The 19,601-nt window shown below is 37.2% G+C and overlaps 2 protein-coding genes across 2 annotated transcripts; one reads left to right on the forward strand and one right to left on the reverse strand.

The window, feature by feature from the left end:
* The first annotated feature begins 180 nt into the window (after positions 1-180).
* On the forward strand, positions 181-5,659 carry LOC147280281 (uncharacterized). The gene is made up of 5 exons (XM_086252168.1): positions 181-198; positions 291-390; positions 2,178-3,365; positions 3,683-3,752; positions 4,606-5,659. Exons 1-5 carry the CDS (start codon positions 181-183, stop codon positions 5,657-5,659), a joined length of 2,430 nt encoding a protein of 809 aa, XP_086108294.1.
* A 4,094-nt stretch (positions 5,660-9,753) lies between these two features.
* Positions 9,754-18,153, reverse strand: ABCI15 (trigalactosyldiacylglycerol2). Its single transcript, XM_086250653.1, has 6 exons — positions 17,872-18,153; positions 16,401-17,073; positions 15,966-16,295; positions 15,022-15,137; positions 10,330-10,420; positions 9,754-10,188 (listed from the first exon to the last, which is right to left on the reverse strand). Exons 2-6 carry the CDS (start codon positions 16,905-16,907, stop codon positions 10,096-10,098), a joined length of 1,137 nt encoding a protein of 378 aa, XP_086106779.1. The 5' UTR covers positions 16,908-17,073; positions 17,872-18,153; the 3' UTR covers positions 9,754-10,095.
* Positions 18,154-19,601: the final 1,448 nt, after the last annotated feature.

Consider the following 19,601-nt stretch of genomic DNA (forward strand, 5'->3'; position numbering starts at 1 on the left):
TTAGCAAAAATATATTAAACTATTCAAAAGTAATCAAAAAACCTTTTGAAATCTAAGGCAAAAGAAAAGAACTGAAAACTAAATAACTCTAAAATATTTGAATGCAAATAACTCAAAAACATTTGAAAGCAGGGAAGCACCTCTGAGGCGCCAAACACCCAATCAGCTCAAAGGAGGAGAATGAATTCCACCTCTGAGGTAAATTGTGTTGGTATCAATAAAGTGAGTCTTGAATTTGCAGGTTAACTGATTGGCTTATTCACAACTTGACTTGGCTAAAATCTATGCAGGCACCACCAGCCTCGCAAGCCTCCCAGAATGCAGGCATTTTTGCCCCAACCCCAACGCAATCATCCCAGGCAGGAATGGGCAACAACAATAGGTCCAGAGGTAGGAGAGGAAAGGGTAAACTGACGTGTCGTGTTTGGACGTTTCATGTTTTGGCGCACCATCGACACACTTCACAACCACCATGACGTGTCGTGTTTGATCAGGTTTGTCCATTTGGCATCCAGTCATTCGCCAGGTCATCACCACGTCAGCACTTAATGGGGGAATGGATGGAAGAACTAACGAAGATACCTTAAAACCAACGGCAGTTAGTTGAGGTAGCTTAAAGTCAACTTTTGAACATGAGGTATCAACTTGCAACAGACCCCAAACTTTAAGTATTTTTCTACAGTTTTCCTGATTAAAAATAAAAAAACATTAATCAACCAAAAATGGGTGCGCCGAACACGACGGTCTTGGTGGTTGTGAAGTGTGTCAATGGTGGTGGCTGGGAAGTATGAAGATGGGGGTTTGATTATTCATTTTTAATTCTAAAAATATTTAGTTTATAAAATAAATATTTCTATGAAAAATAACTATTTAAATACATTTTCAAGCACTATTAGATTTACAATACTAATCTTTTATGCTTGAAGATCAGCATGCATCTTTCTTTTTATTCATGAATATTGATAGATGATGTTATGATTAATGTAATTGGATAGACATGTGGAGGCTTACATATGGTCTAGGTTGCTTACATATGATTAATGTAATTGGATAGAAGATGTTATGATTAATGTAATTGCATCTTTCCTTTTTTGTACATGCGGCAGCTTACATATGGTCTAGGTGGCTAATTAGGGTCCAAGTGGACGAAATTAAGGTGAAAAGACGAAAATACACTTGCCACATTATTAAAATTGACAGACTGGCTAACGGAGTTGACATGAAAGGGTTAAGTGGAGAACCAACTCCCTAGCTAAGGCTAGGGGGAATCCTACAATTTTTTTCCTAGGTACCAAAGGAAAGATGTGAAATGATTTAAAGATCTCTTCTGACTCAAAGTAGAGTTCATTATAGCAAATCATGTTGCTATAACATGAATACAGAATTTTAAAATGTCTTGAAGAGCATTGTTGAAAGAACTCATGGTCCGAATCAAGTTATGATCAATATAGGTAAGGTTGATCGTATGGATCAAAAGGATCCATATATAGTCATGACCATATACCCCTGGCATGACTAACTTGATTTAAAACCTCATAAGTGTATGAAAAATACTCAAAAGGTGTTATGGTTTAAGGATCTAAAAGAGATCGAAACACTAGGTGTTGGTCCAGTACAATAGTAATCGTACAAAACCATGAATACGAGAAAGATGGTTCATGTAGGAATTTTGATGGATCCGTTTAGCATATTGAAACTCGTAAGTCTATAAGGAGACATCAAAGATTTTGCATAAGAGTAATGTGACAAAACCTCTTAATGCTTGGTTAAGCATGTAAAGGATTGAGAGAGTCCGAAATCTCAAGTTGAAGATTCAAAGAGGTGTGATGATAATGTCAGTATGCGTAAAAGGTCTTGACCCCTTTGGAAACTGAGAAATAATCAACGATAACTCGGAATGAGTTATGTCAAGATTCTAGAATACATCACGGATTGTTAAGGAAAATATTTGTAAATATTTTATTATCATCAATTTGTTATTTACTTACTAAACTAGGACTTCCCAATCCCTATGATTGTGGATCGCTTACCATAACTCTAGCTGTACCCGTGTATATATCGATGTACCATTGCTACCAATTTAATATAGAGAAATCATTCTTCTATCACAAATTTATGATGGTATCAGAGCACCATCCTGATTGCTCTTGATTTGTTTCTTTTCTCTGTGCGTGAAGCTTTCAAGGGCTCCATTCCCTTGCCTTTATCTGCCCATTCAACATGGGAAGGAATTATGATTCTTCTTCCCTCACCAAAGACTCTGCTACTGAAGCATCGAGTCCATATATACTTTATTCATTCTTCAGACTATCCAGGTCTATTACTGGTCTCAAACCGTCTCAATGGAGACAACTATGCGACATGGCGGCATTCAATGGTCAATGCTCTCACTGCCAAGAACAAAATCGGATTTGTTGATAGAACTCTAGAACGGCCATATCCGAAAAAATTCCCAATTGAACATGCTCTTTGGGTAAGGTGTGATAAGATGGTTCTCTCTTGGTTGGTGAATACAGTGGATCAAGATTTGGCCGATGGCGTTGTCTATGCAGACTCCGCACGCGAAATTTGGGAAGACTTGAATGATCGCTTCTCACAAGGGAACGCACCTCGCATCTTTCAGATACAGAAGGCCATTGCTTCTCATACCCAAGGTTCGCTTTCAGTTTCTGCCTATTATACCAAGCTCAAAAACCTGTGGGATGAGTTTTTTTCTTATCGTGCTCCACCTACCTGCTCATGTGGTGGATTGAAGACCCACAACGAAAATATCGAGCAAGACAAACTTATGCAGTTTCTCATGGGATTAAATGATTCCTATAGTGCAGTTAGGGGTCAAATTCTACTCATGAATCCCCTTCCGGTGGTACGAAAGGCATATTCTCTTATTGTTCAAGAAGAGAAACAACGTGAACTCACTTCCTCTGTTGCTGATGTCTCCATTGCTGCCGCCACTCAAACTTGCCAAGGTTCCTCACGACACAACGGCCGGCCACCATTTCATTGTAGTTACTGTGACAGGGATCGACATACTGTGGAGACATGTTACAAGCTTCATGGTTATCCGCCTGGCCACCGTTTATATAAGGGATCGAACGGTGACAATTCCTCAAATCGTGGCTCTGCTAGAAGAAGGAATCAAGGGCAGCATCAATTTTCTACAGCCCCTCAGGTTGAGGCCCAAACCAACTCAAGTCGCATGACCCAAGCTGTAGGACAGACTCATAATGTTTTATCCAATCAACCTGATGGATCAGTGGAGCAATTGCAGTCCCTATTTTCTGGGCTAAGCCCGGACCAGCTTAAGCAATTTCAGACAGCAGTGGTAACTTTACAAAATTCCAATGCATATGCTAATGCTGCAGGTCGGTGTCCCTTTGTAAATGCTGTTAATTCCATTTATTCTAACCCATGAATTTTGGATAGTGGAGCAACGGACCATATAGCGTCTGACCCTTCCCTCTTTACAAAGTCACAAAAATCTTCTATGCCTAGTGTCAATTTGCCCACTAGTTCCTCTGCACCAATTTCTTCAGTCGGCACTATTCGTTTTAATAATGATATTACCTTAGATAATGCTCTTTGTGTTCCTTCTTTTCGTCTTAATCTTATGTCTATCAGTAAAGTCACCAAGTCTTTGAATTGTTGTGTTATCCTCTTTCCTGATTTTTGTGTTTTACAGGACTTGGATACAAGAGGAAGATGATTGGCTTGGGTAAACAGCGAGGTGGTCTTTACTATATGACGCCATTGTTCAGCAGCCCCGTTTCTTGTCACGTGTCAACTAAAACCAACCTGTGGCACCTGCGTCTTGGTCATCCCTCATCTCCTCGTCTTAAATTACTTTCACATTTATTTCCTTCATTAAACATTCATTCTGAGAATAATTGTGATATTTGTCCTATGGCTAAACAGACAAGAATTACATTTTCATTAATCTACTTCTTCTATTGCACCTTTTGAATTGTTACACTGTGATGTCTGAGGCCCACATAAAGTATCTTCTCACTTTGGGGCACGGTATTTTCTCACCATTGTCGATGAATTTTCTAGGTGCACTTGGCTATTTTTAATGACTCACAAATCTGAAACTCAATCAATTCTTCAGTCCTTCTTTGCTCTTGTCTCTAATCAATTCAATACCACCATTAAGAAGATATGAACTGATAATGGCACTGAATTTCTCTCTTTGCGCAATTTCTTTCTTGATCATGGAGTTGAATTTCAACGTTCTTGTGTTTATACTCCACAACAAAATGGAGAAGTTGAACGCAAGCATCTTCATATCCTAAATGTGGCCCGTGCTTTGCGTTTTCAAGCTCACTTACCTTTGATATTTTGGGGGGATTGTGTTCTAACCGCTATTTATTTAATTAACCGATTGCCTACTCCCTTACTACACAATAAGTCACCATTTGAATTACTCCATCGTCGTCCACCCACGATTGATCATCTTCGAGTTTTTGGATGTCTTTGTTATGCCACTGTAGTCCATCCCACTCCCAAATTCGATTCTCATGCGCGTCGATGTATTTTTGTTGCCTACCCTTTGGGACAAAAAGGGTATAAACTCTATGATTTAATAATCAAACAGTTTTTTGTCAGTCGTGATGTGCACTTCCACGAGTTTGTCTTTCCTTATTCCACTACCAATGTCACCTCTCCCACCTCCAGTGGCGTTCTGCCCACAACCCCCTTGGACTTCGAAATTAGCCCTTATCCTCCAAGTTCAAATGTGGGTCCCACCGAACCTTTATCTCCCGTGTCCTCCCAGTTGACGCCGCCGACACACTCGCCTTCAGTGGAGGGTCCCACTAACCATTCTCCTTCTTCTTTACCCATTCAGCCCACTAGGCAGTCCACTCATTCTCGGAATCCACCTGTATGGCATACGAACTACCACGTCTCCTCCAATACCGTTACCCAAGTCCCTTTATCTGACTCGGCGCCTTATCCTCCTTCAGGTACTAAATTTCGCCTTTCCAATTTTCTTTCATATTCCCGTTTATCTTCTTTGCATCGTGCTTTTCTAGCTAATGTTTCAAGTCACATTAAGCCCCACTCTTATGCTCAAGCTATCCAGGATCCACATTGGCAACAGGCTATGAATGCTGAATTGCAGGCTTTACAGCAAAACCAAACATGGACCCTTGTTCCCCTTCCGGCCAATCATAAACCCATTGGCTATAAATGGGTGTATAAGATCAAGTATAATTCAGACGGTACTATTGCGGGTTACAAAGCTCGTCTTGTGACCAAAGGGTATACTCAGGTGGAAGGCATTGATTACCGTGAGACCTTTTCCCCCACAGTTAAACTCACTACCCTTCGCTGCCTTCTTAGTGTTGCTGCTTCTCGCAACTGGTTCCTTCACCAGCTTGATGTTCAAAATGCCTTCCTCCACGGAGATTTAGAGGAGGTGGTCTACATGGAACCCCCTCCAGGTCTTCACCGACAGGGGGAGAATCTAGTATGTCGGCTTAATAAGTCTCTTTATGGGCTAAAACAAGCTTCTCGTAACTGGTTCTCCAAATTTTCTAGTGCAATCCAGATGGCCGGATTTCAGCAATCAAAAGCTGATTATTTTCTTTTCACCAAGGTCCATGGCAATTCCTTTACTGCAGTGCGTATCTATGTTGATGATATTCTTCTAACATGAAATGATTTGCAAGAGATGGAACGCCTCAAGTCCTTCCTTCTCAAACACTTTCGAATCAAGGACCTTGGAGATTTGAAGTATTTTCTGGGCATTGAGTTTTCTCGCTCCAAGAAAGGTCTTTTTATGTCACAAAGGAAATATGCATTGGACATTTTACATGATGCAGGTCTATTAGGTGCACGACCAAACAATTTTCCGATGGAGCAACACTTAAAGTTATCTCCTACATATGGAGAATTACTTCATGATCCCACCAGATACAGGAGGCTAGTTGGGCGATTGATTTACCTTACTGTGACTAGACCTGACATAGTATATTCAGTTCAGACTTTGAACCAGTTCATGCATCAACCCAGAAAGCCTCATATGGAAGCGACTCTCCGTGTGCTACGTTTCATTAAGGGCACCCCAGGCCAAGGGTTGTACTTTCCAGCAGTTAACAATCTCACCTTAAGAGCTTACTGTGATTCTGATTGGGCTGGTTGTCCCACAACCAGAAGATTCGTCACAGGTTATTGCATTTTTATGGGAAATTCTCTTATTTCTTGGAAATCCAAGAAACAGTCAAATGTTGCTCTGTCATCAGCAGAAGCAGAGTATCGTGCCATGGCCACTACGTGTTTGGAGCTCACATGGTTGAGACACATATTGCGTGATTTGCGGGTTGATTAACACATCCCTACTCCCTTGCACTGCGATAATCAAGCTGCTCTGTACATAGCAGCAAACCCAGTTTTTCATGAACGCACAAAACATATCGAGATAGATTGCCATATCGTGCGGGAAAAACTGTTGGCTGGATTGATTTCTCCTTCCTACGTTCTTTCAAAGGTGCAGCTAGCTGACATTTTCACAAAGGCACTAGGAAGAGAAAGTTTCAATTCTTTAAGAGGCAAGTTGGGACTTCATAACATTCCCTCTCCAACTTGAGGGGGAGTGTTAAGGAAAATATTTGTAAATATTTTATTATCATCAATTTGTTATTTACTTACTAAACTAGGACCTCCCAATCCCTATGATTGTGGATCGCTTACCATAACTCTAGTTGTAGCCGTGTATACATCGATGTACCATTGCTACCAATTTAATATAGAGAAATCATTCTTCTATCACAAATTTATGACGAATTGAAGAAAAAGATTGAAGTTGCAATTGAAGGGAATGGTGGGTGAACCTATAAACAAATCTAGCTAAGTGGGGAAGTATAGTGAATTTTCAATTTTAATCACTTATTCCCTTAGCCCTAGGATCCTTAGGTTGGATGAGACATGAAAAATAGGAAATAGCAATAGGATGAGAAATTACCCTTGATGATCATCTTGGGTTCTACCCAAGATTGCACACATCCATGATGATGTCTTCATTCCATGTCCATCTTTATGATTTGGCTCCACCAAAATCCCGGAGCTAAAACATAACATAAACGCCGACAAACCATTAATCGATTGGTACAATTGAAATGTACCCATAAAGAATTTTTTTCCTTGTTTGATTATTTTTTATTTTGTGGGTTGATGCATTTTTATTAGATTTATATAATTTAAATCTCACAATTAATTTTGGGATAATATGATAATATCATGATATTATAATATTAAGATAATATTATGATAGTATTAGGATAATATTAGAGTTAATTACACTTACACCCCCTGAGGTTTATCGTCTTTTCACATACATTCCCTAGGGTTTCAAAAATTACACATACACCCCTGAGATTTCAAAACTATTGCATATAACCCCCTACAAGAGAAAAAAATATAAATAAACAAAAAAGAAAATATTTGTATTGAGGTTGAACCTTACACCTTAAGTAATCTTATTAGGCCATTTAACTTCTTTGCATGTCTTTTTGCATAATTTCTCATCATTTTCATCACACTATAAAAGGTTATATGCAACAGTTTTGAAACCTTAGGGGGTGTATGTGTAATTGTTGAAACCCTAAGAGGTGTATGTAAAAAAATGATAAACTTCAGGGGGTGTAAGTGTAACAGATAATATTAAGATTTAAATATTATTAATTTTAGGATAATATTAGACATTTTTAAATAAAAAACGTCTAGACAATATTTTTGAACTTTAGTTAAAAATAAAAAAGCATTAAGGTATTAGTATAAGAGAGAAGAAAAAATTGGACCGGCATGTGAAGCACCATATAAAAAATGTCCACCTAATTTTTTTAACCATGATAAGCTAGCCCACATTTTAATTTTAGGATGATTGTGATTACAAATGATTTTCCTTTTATGTTGTTTTATTCATTTTCACATGTATATGGAAAAGCATTACGAAACTTTTATATATATATATATATTTTTTTTTTATACAATTTGTGTTCGTATGAACAGTTTCATTAAAAAAAAAAAACAAAAGTATAAAAAAAAAAAAAAAAGGGCATTGAATGCTCGACTGGGTCTACTTCGAATGCCCTTTTGCCTCTAGTCTGTTTTGTCCTTGAACGTCGTGATTTTAGCCTTCAAAAAATCCTATTTATAATGGTATAATTTTTTTAATGATCAAAATGATAAATTTCAATTGATTAGGCAGTTATTCAAAATGACTCCTCTGATTTTACTCCTCTCCACTTTAGAGGGGTGTATTCAATTAGAATTTTAATAGACTTTTGTAGAGTTTTTAAAAGTCATTGACTTTGGTAGAGTTGATGGATTTTTAATGACTTTCATAAACTTCACACAGAGTTTGCCATAATTCTGTTTAGAATTTTAACAGCATTTGCTTGACTTTTTTCTTAGACTTTGATAGAGTTTTCTATTATTTATTTTAAGATTTATCCAATATATTTTTTATTTTTCTTCCTCCATATTATTTATTAATTAATTTATCATTGCAATCAAACCAAAACTATTAAGCTCTCACCGCCAAGGAGCTCGAAACTTTTGGTTCTTAACCTCTCCTTTTAGAATGGACCTAGTCATCTCTAGTAGCTTATTGCATACATACTGTGAATCATTTTGAAAGTTCTTTCATAAATGTTACTCATAAAACAAACAGAGCAGCATAAATATTGTATATATAGAGCTGCATTTTAGCAGAAAAAACGAAACTCATTGGCTCATTGCCTAGTATTCTCAGATGGGTTGTCTGCTTTTCATTTCTCAGTCATTCTTTTTCTAGCAAAAGAAACCCAATAAAACCCATAGATATGTATAAACAATTGATTGAGGATTGAGCCATTGAATTAGACCATAAAATTGAAATAATTCCCATATAGGCATACAGGCAAAGGTTTTACTAGACGTTTTTGTTATAACCACTGTTTTTAAAAAAAATGTTAAATTTTGAAATCCATAGAAATCTCTAGGGAGAAGGCTGGAGAATTGATGAACTTTTCTATTTGTATTTTACATTGTAAAGTCCATGAAACTCCATCATTTAATAAAATCTTTAAAAATCGATAAGTTTTTGAATACCACATGACTTTTGTAGACTTTATAAAAGTCTACATTGAATACCACTAAAATTTTATAAATTCTTTAAAAATCTAAATTAAATACTACTAAACTTTTATAAACTCTTCAAAAGTCTAGATTGAATACACCTAGAATTTTAATTTCCATTAAAATCCATATTGAATTCACCCCTCTTCCCCCCTTAGCGTTCACAGTTATGACTCCTCCAATTTATACTATTCAGACCATCTTACACCAAATATCACTATCAATGCACAATTTTCACTCCAACCACTGAGTCACAATGGACAGTAGTGTAGTGAAACCATCGGAAGAACTCACCTTTGGTGCTTCCGTGGGGCCTCAAATTGGAGATCTGTAGGTTGACCAGGTTCGATTTTTCTTGTTAGATTTATTTATTTTTTATCTGGGCTTAGGATTATGTTTAAAAATGTCAGTCGTTAGCATTTTAACGGCCACAATGGCCATCTTATCTTTTAACAATTGTTAGAATAAGAGGTATTAGTGAAATTAATGAAACCCAAGGAGTTGAAGTGGAATACATCAAAACTCAGCTGTACATCAAATTCACTCGAGTAGTAAAAATGCATGTCAAATTAAAACAATTCCCAGCCATAAAAAAAACCTAAAGAACATATTTTAACTGGGAAATGGAACCCATGACAACAATTAGAGGCTCCAATATAAATACTTGGAATGCAATCAAAGGTTTCTGATAGCAACAAAAGCATAAGCGACTTTATATATCTCATTAGGTTATGAGAAAACATCAACAAAACTTGAATTGACCGGATTAGAGAATGCAAATGTAGCTCTAAAGGAATTGCAGCCTTTGTGCTTAAAAAAAAAAAAAAAAAGAGAGAGAGGGCTATGAGGAGCCGCACTTCATTTTCTCACTTCCACACTCACTTCCACACTATATTGAATGCCTCTGCCAGAAACCATTTTTGACCATCCTACTCAACTAGGGTAAGCAACTATCCTACATCCACCTTTCAATCTTCACAAAAGCCTGCTGAGAGACTTGATCAGTAACTTCAAATTTTTTCTTGTAGCCTCATCACCCGTGAATCCCAGAACATCAGAGCTTATATTCTGCAATATGGAAGAATGATAAAGAATTAAAGAAATAAAAAAAAATAAAGAAAAATATTATTTCTAATGAAAGAAAAATTCCATGACAAAGGGAGAAAAAGAAAAAATAAATTAACGCAAGCACTTGGCAACTAAGGTCACCTCAATATTCTTCAAGGTGAAAATCAAACTGTATATGGACTTCTGAATCAGTTCTGTCTTCTCAGGGGTCATAATTGATGAATGCACCCTTCTGCAGAAAATGATACTCTATATCGTTAGAAGTGTAACTAAACAATTTTTCCTTGTTTTCTTATAACCCTTTAATGGAATCTGTTAAACATTTATGTTATTATTTGAGATATCTGGAGAGAGGGAGAGAGAGAGAGAGAGAGTGAGTGAGAGATTTCCATATTAATTTTTTTGTGGTTTGTTTAATGCTTCAATGGAGTAATCTGTTGAACATGATTATTTGCCATATTTGAAAGGGTCTTCAAAAAACTAATTGAAAACACCAAATTATAACAAGGCTCCTAGAATCTCTGCATAGTGAGCTCTATATTTTTTAAAGGACAATTTATCTTCTTTTTTGGTTACAATGGAGGGAATTGAACCCTAGACCTAGCCTAATCCTAACCCTTACCCCACCCACCCTCACCACTTGGGCTAACTCCAAGAGCTTAAGGACAACTTATTTTCCAAACACCCCAATCAGCACCTAAATCAAATGTGCGCCCTCCTAACAAGTGTTACTGCATTTGTCTCAAAGAAAAAAAGGCTCCTCTCTTGGCTGCCGGCACAAGAATAAGACAGAAGGGCATGGACAAGATAAGAACTGAGGACACTTTCGTCTCGGGTTCATTCCAGGGTTAAAGGTGATATGTAGGGGAGCAGTGTGGAGCTAATGCAGAGTTATCTGTGAACTTGTAGTGCACAATGATGGTAACAAAGACTGACAAGTGTAGTGTTTGGATATTGATTTCATTTGTGGCAGCAAAGAAGGTGAGTGGCAATGGTGGATCAGACTGAACGTAGTGTTTGGAGGGATAATGAAAACCAGCTGTTACAAGAAAAAGGTGAGTGGTCAGTGGTGGATCTACAACAATGGTGCATTTATTATAAGATTGCCCACCTGTCATGTATAAAGAAGTTCCGAGTAGCAGAACATTATTGAAAATATAGTTAATTACACTCTGCATCCCTACAGTTTGAGCGAAGTTTTGCATTGCACCTTAATCTTAAAATTGCTGTAATGTTAACTCGATGTTTTGAAAATATTGCAACGTTTTCCGTTTGGCCGTCAGTTCCTTACATGGCATGTGTGAGTCCCAGTTTTAAGCTGAAGTGGATGCAAAATTGGTGCCATGTGGAAAATAAAGAGATAAAAATTGAAAAACGTCTCCTGGCATTTCAAAATATTTAAAAAGTAAAAGTAAAAAAAAAAAAAAAAACCTCTGAACTCATTGCTAAACTAAGTGTTTTCAAAGACATGCCTCAGGTGTGCCTTGAGGCTCACATCATGGTCAGGCGGCAGCAAAAAGCCTCAGGCGAACTTGTGTTCGACAAAAAGCCTGAAAGGCGTACACTTCATGATGCAAAGGCACAAGAGGCGTAAGCCTCTAATGCAATTTTATTTTTTAAATGTCTCAGGCCCCAACGACGTTGTTTAGCCTGGTTTTTGAAAATAGTTAAAAAAATAAGACAAATAAGAGAGATCAGCTTCTCTTCTCCTCCTGATAAGCACAGCTAAAATCTTGAAAAAAGAAAAAAAAAAACCGTAGAGCGCTCTGTTTGGGGATTTTGGGAGGAACCCACTGCAACCCTTGAAAAATCGAGAGTAACCCAGTGGCTTGGAGAGCATTTCGGCAGCAACCAACTAACTTGGAGAAGATTTCAGCAGCTGTAGACAATTGTGGAGGTTATTCACAGCAACCCAAGCTTGAAAGAGGTTTTGTTTTTCTATTCTACACATTTTCTTATTCTCTTTTCACTTTTTCTTCTTCTCCTCCACTGTTCTGGTGTTATTTGGGTTGGTTTTGCTGTAAATGCTTTGTGTTCTTCACATATGAGTTCCTCATATTTCATCGAATCTGCTCACATTTCGAGTTCATTGCATTTATTTTGTTTCAAATTTTAGTTTTGCTACAGTTGTGCTGCTAGTGTTTCAAATTTTTGTTTTGCTAGTGTCGACATATTCAAGATTAAGGGTTAGTGTTTTATACTTTTTTTGAAACTGTTTTGTATTGTTCTGCAAGGCTAAATGGTCTTGGTGATGAGAAGTGGGATATGAAGTGTACTTTCGCTTTTGGGATTGCTTTTTGTATGATTTTTTTTGTCAATACTTTCTGTATGTTTTATGAATAATCTTGCTGGATGATCATTATGCTTGTTGCGATTCCTATTTAAGTTGGGTGATCTTGTTGAATTTTATAGGTTTTGTGGTTTAATATTAGAATAATGCTATACTTACCATATTTTTATACCACATTTTTATACCATCTCGTATGTTATTACTTTATTGGACAAAGTTTTTCTTTTCTTTTTTGAGTTTTTATTTTTATTTTTTAGTATCCAATGTAAACCTAGCAAACGGTTCGTGTTTTGCGGGTTTGGGTTAAACCCGACACGACCCGTTAGTGTTAACGGGTGACCCAACACGACCCATTAACTTTCGGGTAGCAAAAACCTCAACCCAAACATGACCCGAAAAATAACGGGTAAACACGGCACGACCCATTTTACCCGTTAAGAAAAAAAAAAAAAAAAAAAACCTAAACAATCAACTGTTACAGATCTGCCCCAAAGTCCAAACACACGCACACCATTTCTTTCTTCTTCTCCTTTTTCTTCTTTCTGCAAATACATATAGACAAAATATGCCCCAAAGTCCAAACACACGCACACATCTCCTTTCTTCTTCTTCTTTTTCTTTCTTTTTCTTCTTCTCCTTTTTCTTCCTTTTTCTTTCTTTTTCTTCTTCCTGTAACCCAACCCCATTACGATCTACAATCTCTCAAACCCAGTAACCCACCCCAACTCTTCTTCTTTTTTTTTTTTTTTCTTCCTAGTTCCTACAAATACATACAGAAAATTAAAAATAAAAATAAAAATAAAAAAGCCAAGAAACACCAGAGGGAGCGCAGCTGCACAGGTGGTGTCGACGGGATTGGAGGAGAGAGATCTCGGGGGGAGAGAAGGAGGTTCAGGTTAAGGTCCTTGAGGCGTCGATCTCGTCGGCGAGGTCGCAGAGGAGAAAGAAGTGGCACGAGGAGAGAGAGGAGAAGGAGGTGAGCTCGACAGTGGTGGTCTCGCCTGTGAGAGAGAGAGAGAGAGAGAATGAGTTAGGGGGGCGGGTGATTGCTGTGATTTTGGTTAGGAAGTTTAGGGCTGTGTTTGTTAATTATATACAATTACTTAAATACCCTTATTTTTATCGGGTCTAACGGGTTTCGCGGGTTGGCACCGACACGACCCGTTATCTTAACGGGTTGTTATCGGGTCAACACGATTTTGACACGACCCAATAACCTTCAACCCAAACCCGCAAATTTACGGGTCGTATCAGGTCGTGTTAACAGGTTGGGTGATGTTTTGCCAGGTCTTCCAATGTATGAATGCCATGTAAGTTGCCACATAAGGTGGTATGAAATTATGGTATAAAAATGTGGTATATCTAGCACTACTGTTAATATTATGCTTGAATGACAATAAAACTATTTTTCAGCTATGTTATGTTTTTTACAGTTTTTTTTATTTTGATAATTTGATTCCCAAAAGGGTTATGCCTCAACGTCTCCAAAGGAGAACTCCACCTATTTTTGAGCTATTGAATTGGGTCATCCAAAAAAAAATCTCCTTCTCAATCCCCCTATCAGAAGAGGCTTGGCTCTAAAATGGTGGTAACGCAAACTGTATGTCGGTAGAAGTAGACCTAGAGCTCTGGGGCTTTATAAAATAATGCAGGTTTGGAACCCTAACCCAGATCAGTAAAGGAACAAGGCCTACGCCTCGCCCGGCGGGACATAAAATGCCTTGCCTTATGCCATTGCGTACTCTATATCTTCTATTATGCTGAACGTGTTAGCTGTTGTGCAGTGAGACTAGTTGTAGGGTGATGTCTTGGGTTCTTTCCTATCTGAGATCAGTTTTGTTTTTTTTGTTCTTTATAAGTTTGTGGATTCCTGATCCACTCTGTGTTTTTTAATCTTTTTATTTTTAATAAAAGTTCTCATTTCTTCTCAAAAAAAAAAAAATACTGGCTAAAATAACAAAGTTAAAACCTTTCAATGTTTTCAAGATGTTAGGTTTAACATTGCAATGTTTTGAAGATCATGTTGCAGTGTGAAATTTCACTCAAACTTTGGGTGTGCAAAGTGTACTAACTCTTAAAAGTAAATTGTCAGGCCAAACTCATAACTCCTTACTCTGTACTATGGCATAGACGTGGATGGTTCATATATCCAGTATCAGAAAAAATGATTTAGTGTTCAAAATTAGAGAATAGGTTATTCAAAGACATTTACCTTGAACACCTTAAACAAACATCACAATAAATGCGATTACAAAATATTTCAATAACTACTATGCAAAAGACACAAATCACTGTCACATCAAAATCTGTTATGGTATGGACTTCAACTATTGCTATAGGTACCAGAGAATTTTTTAAAATATCTACATAAAAATTGAAAAGTCCTCCTACATAAGCTATTTAGCTATCCACATATGTTAAGAGGAGAATATAGTATATATATACATATATATATATATACACATATATATATATATATAATATAACTGGTGAATAGAAATGACTTTATTAGCATGCAATATAGCTAGATCAAGAAAATTCACCTCACATCCTCCGAGGCTTGTGTAAGGCTTCTGGTCAAATTTTCAACTTCCTTTAGCAGACCACTGTCACGAACCTCAGCAAGCAACGGTTGAACATCTTCAGCCATGGCTTGGATCTGAGACATCACCACATCAAAGTCAAATAATTGTGCATGAGAACATATCAAATGTATGGTACATATGATGAATTAACTTCAGTGAGAAGCAAGTGTACACCCAGCATAAACCTATGCACACAGTCAGCGGGACATAGACAACATATTAAATGTATGGTACATATGACGAATTAACTTCATAGTGAGAAGCAAGCGCACACCCCGCATAAACATATTAAATAATTATTGAAGTAATCAAGGGCTAGGATGCTATGGCTGCTCTAACACTAGTATAAACACTCTTCAGAGACTTTGTATGCAGTTTTTCACCATAAAAATCAGATTAGGGAGTTTTCCTTGTTTCCCTTTGCCCTAGAACTCTTTTACCAACATTCCAACTTTGATCCTATAGCTTTCTATCACTTGTTTTCTGTTTTTTTATTGCTGGATATCCCTTTTCTACTATGGTTTGCTACAGGTACCAGACACCAATCTACACTTTTTATTTTAACCAAGGACCCTCCCACATCTGCACAGCACAGGGTGTGCCATAAGAAAGTCTGATTCTCATGACTGATTAAAGTCCCTATACTTTGCCTTTTCAAATCCTGTAGCAAATATATATGGCCTCAATAAATTCTGGGACAAATAGGCCCTCATCAAAGATATCTCAATGAAAAAAATATCTGTAGATGAATGGCGCTAAATATATCAAGAAGCTTATGGATCACAGAAAAACAAAAAATGAAAAAAGGGAGGAGGGAGGAGGGTGGAAGGAGGCACTCTTGTCCAGACCAATGGTGACACTTATCAACTAAACAAGAAAACACATATGAGAGCACATCGCACCTTTTTAAGCAGTGGCTTTGCCTCTTCTATAACAGAAGCAACTCGTTCTGCAAGTGAATAGGTGTTTGCAATACCAATCCCCTCCACTTCACGTCCAAGACGGGTAAATATACCTACCAACGCATCTAAACTTACCCCTTGATATCCCTCCATCCTTTGTCTGTCACATACAATTAGACCTTCTTTGTCACATTCAGGATGCAGAGGCCCAACTGAAACATTTGGAAGTGGATCTCTAGGTGTAATGTCAATTCTAGTTTCCATGAGAAGACCTGACTGGTTCACCTCAATCAGTGAATTTCGAGGTATTACAGTTTTGTCATCTTCAACCTACAAACATGTAATCTCATAGTGAAGATGGAAATATAAACAATTTTGTATTTCAACTATTTTTATAAACGAAAAAAAAAAGGGTACTATGACGTTGAAACACACCTCAACAACTGCTTCAATACTTTGCAAGGAAGAGTTAACACGGATAACATTGCCAACAGTGACCCCTCTAATCCTCACCGGTGTTCCAGTGGATATTCCACAAGCTTGAGAAAACTCAAACACAGCCAAGTACTTCCTGAATCTAGACCGCAATTGATACCCCCTCAACCAAGCCAAACTGAGTGCAAGGAGAACTGCACCTGAAACTAGAAACAATCCTACCCCACCTTCCCATATGCTTCTATGACCAAACCCAAAATCACTCAATGGTCGTAATGTTTGCCTCCAGATAGTGCGAGGAACATCCAAAATAACTGCAAGTGGATTCTTTCCTTCTGATGCAGAGGAGGTAGGTTGACTGTGTTCTGTATCAGCAGATGTAGCTCTTATCCGGGTTACTTTTCTTGGTGATCTTGAAGGAAAATAAGGCAAGCCATTTGAAGAAATACATGACAATGGTAACACTGTGGGGCATGTTGAGACTAGGGCCAAGGAATTCCCTATCATTTTTAATACAATCTAGAAAATAACACTGCAGCAATGGCTTTTATGACTACTGCAAATACTATGATCACTACGACTTTTGCTTGATATCAAATAAGGTAAAATGTAGAAATGGGTTCTACTTTTACACAATACTAAGCTTCTGAGGCTTCCGAGAAAATTATCAACCCTGGACCAAAAAAAAAGGGTCACCATCAAAATCTTAATTTCCAAGATTGACAATGCTCTATTAAAAGGAAAAGAGAAAACTTAAGGGCCCGTTTGGTAACATTTATGATTTTCTATTTATTAAAAACATAAAACAAAAACTGTTTTTGGTTTTTTCTCTGGAAATATAAACTAAAAACAGAAAACCTATTTCGTAATAAATAAATAAAAAACAGCAAAACCGTTTGGAAATTGTTTTTAATAGATACTCTTTTTGATTTTTTTCAACAGAAAAATAACAAATAAACCTATCAACTGTTTTCATTTTTTGCATAATAAAAATTGCAAGTAGGAGGTCACTTTATAACAAGAAAAGGTATCACAGAATTACATTTATACAAGCATAAGAATATATAGATTATTGTTGAAATGTTCCCCAAATCGATCAGCAATTTGATTCCTTGCACAAGCCATTTCCTAAGTTGACTTTGGCTCACATCTATGTTCAAAATATCGGCCGACATTTCCGAATGTCGGCCGAAATGACGCTTTTTGGAGTCGGCGATTCCGATAGCGGGTGAAGCAAAATCTTCACCCGTATCCCCGATATCGACGATATTTTTCGATAAATATTGGAAATCCCCGATATTGTACCGAAATTCAGAGGAAAAAATTGAAAAAAAAAAAAAAAAAAAAAAAGAGGGAAGAATGAGAAATTAAGCCAAATTATCCCTAATTTTCCATGCCCATGTACTAACTAAGAAAAATATCAAAACCCAATAATTGAAAAAGAAGAATCTGACATTAGAATGTCACATACCTTTACATCCCATCCTACATACTATTGAGTATGTGAATCAGTCCTTATTGTGGAGTCTGTGAAACACAGCCTACTGACAACCCAAAAGGAAACCCATCTACCATTCAATCCCAAACTAAAACTCTCAATAAATTGCACCAATTAATGAGAGTTTCGGCACCCAAAATTTGAGCAGGAACCCTTCAATCAGCAGCTGTGAGCTTTGTGAAGGTGAGTCTCCTCCTCTTGCTCTGTCTCTGTCTCTCTCTCTCTCACTCTATCGCGAGTGGTCACTGATTTTGTTCTCTGTTCTCTGTGTATGGGTGTTACACTGTTACTTGTTAGGTTAATTTGGGCTTAGTTTTACGGATCTCATTTAATTGATTAATGAGTGTTGGGCTTATAAAAGGTTTTTGTTTAGTGGGCTTTAAATTATATTAGGAGTTTGGGCTTTAAATTATATTAGGAGTTTGGGTTTTAGGAGTTTTTTATTAGGTAAATTCTAAATTTTATAGGGTTTTTTTTTTTAAAGCCCAAATATTAAATAACCCTGACTGTGCGGCCCAGTTGAAAAAATGCGGTACCAACGCGGCCCACTTTTAAAATGGCCCGGAACACTCGCAACAAAAACCATTAAAAAGCAGCAAAATTACGGGCCCTGCCACCGGTTCCTTTAACTATCCGTTAATTGCCATAACTGCAATTAACCTCTTAAAACGTCTTTAAACTGTATTAGCAGATGATTATAATCACAACAAAATCACAGAGCCTTCTGGAATCACAAACACGAAGAACAAAAACCGTTTTCGATTGCCTTGAAGAATAAAAAACCACAGACCTATTCTGAACGAGAGATTCAAGCAAAGAGAAACAACACCTGGTAGCTACTGACCACCATTGTCGAGGAAGAAGAAGAAGCGACACCCAATTTCTACCTCAATAGCTACTGACTTCCAGGTACAATTTCTTCTACAAAACATTACATATTGAACCGAGTACCAAAAACAATTTTCAACGAAAAACCTAGACCCATTTCAATGAAAGACAGTATTGTCAATATCTACTAATAGTCATAAACCCATTTCGATATTTACTAAACGGTTGCTTTTTAATGGTTTTCCAGACTCGAAAATAGAAGGAAACCCTAATAACTACTGACCAACATTATCCAAGAAGAAGAAGAAGAAGCTACCTCAATAAAACATTGAAGAAGAAGAAGAAGCTACTGACAAACAGGTACTATTGCCTTGCTTGGTAATATATGTCATTGTCTGGTTAAATTGCCTATGTTTATGTAATATTCCCAAATGTCAAATATGTGGGATACTAATTGATCTATATGCATATGGTAGTCGTCTAATTGATATAGATTAATATCTAATATGTGGGATTCTAATTGTTACTGGCTGGTAGTAACAATTGGAATCTCACATTTGGTAGTAACTATCTGCTTTATTGCAGACTGGGGCATTTGGTTAGACTTAAAAACAGTGTTGCATTTGAATTGTTACTGAGGGAAAACAGTGAGGATACTTAGGACTGAAAAGTGGAGGAAGTGGAATTGTTACTGGCTGGTAGTAACAATTGGAATCTCACATTTGGTAGTAACTATCTGCTTTATTGCAGGATTCAAAGAAAATGGCCACAAGAAGGGCAATAACAAGTGCAAAAGAAAAAACCATTATACCAAAACAGTCCGGAAAAATTCAGTACAGGTGCAACATGGTTGCATTCCAAAGTGCTATGGACAA

This window comes from Dryas octopetala, chromosome 7, assembly GCF_963921425.1.
Source record: "Dryas octopetala chromosome 7, drDryOcto1.1, whole genome shotgun sequence".
Lineage (NCBI taxonomy): Eukaryota > Viridiplantae > Streptophyta > Magnoliopsida > Rosales > Rosaceae > Dryas > Dryas octopetala.

Bases quoted from the DNA above. Each gene is read 5' to 3' on its own strand.
- LOC147280281 (XM_086252168.1), top strand. The intron at 3,366-3,682 runs GTCGGTGTCCCT...TGTGTTTTACAG, and splicing joins TGCATATGCTAATGCTGCAG to GACTTGGATACAAGAGGAAG. The intron at 3,753-4,605 runs GTTCAGCAGCCC...GTTTTTTGTCAG, and splicing joins CTTTACTATATGACGCCATT to TCGTGATGTGCACTTCCACG.
- ABCI15 (XM_086250653.1), bottom strand. From the start codon at position 16,907: ATGATAGGGAATTCCTTGGCCCTAGTCTCAACATGCCCCACAGTGTTA. The intron at 16,296-16,400 runs GTGTGTTTCAAC...ACATGTTTGTAG, and splicing joins GTATTGAAGCAGTTGTTGAG to GTTGAAGATGACAAAACTGT. The intron at 10,189-10,329 runs GTGACCTTAGTT...TCCATATTGCAG, and splicing joins TCACCTTGAAGAATATTGAG to AATATAAGCTCTGATGTTCT.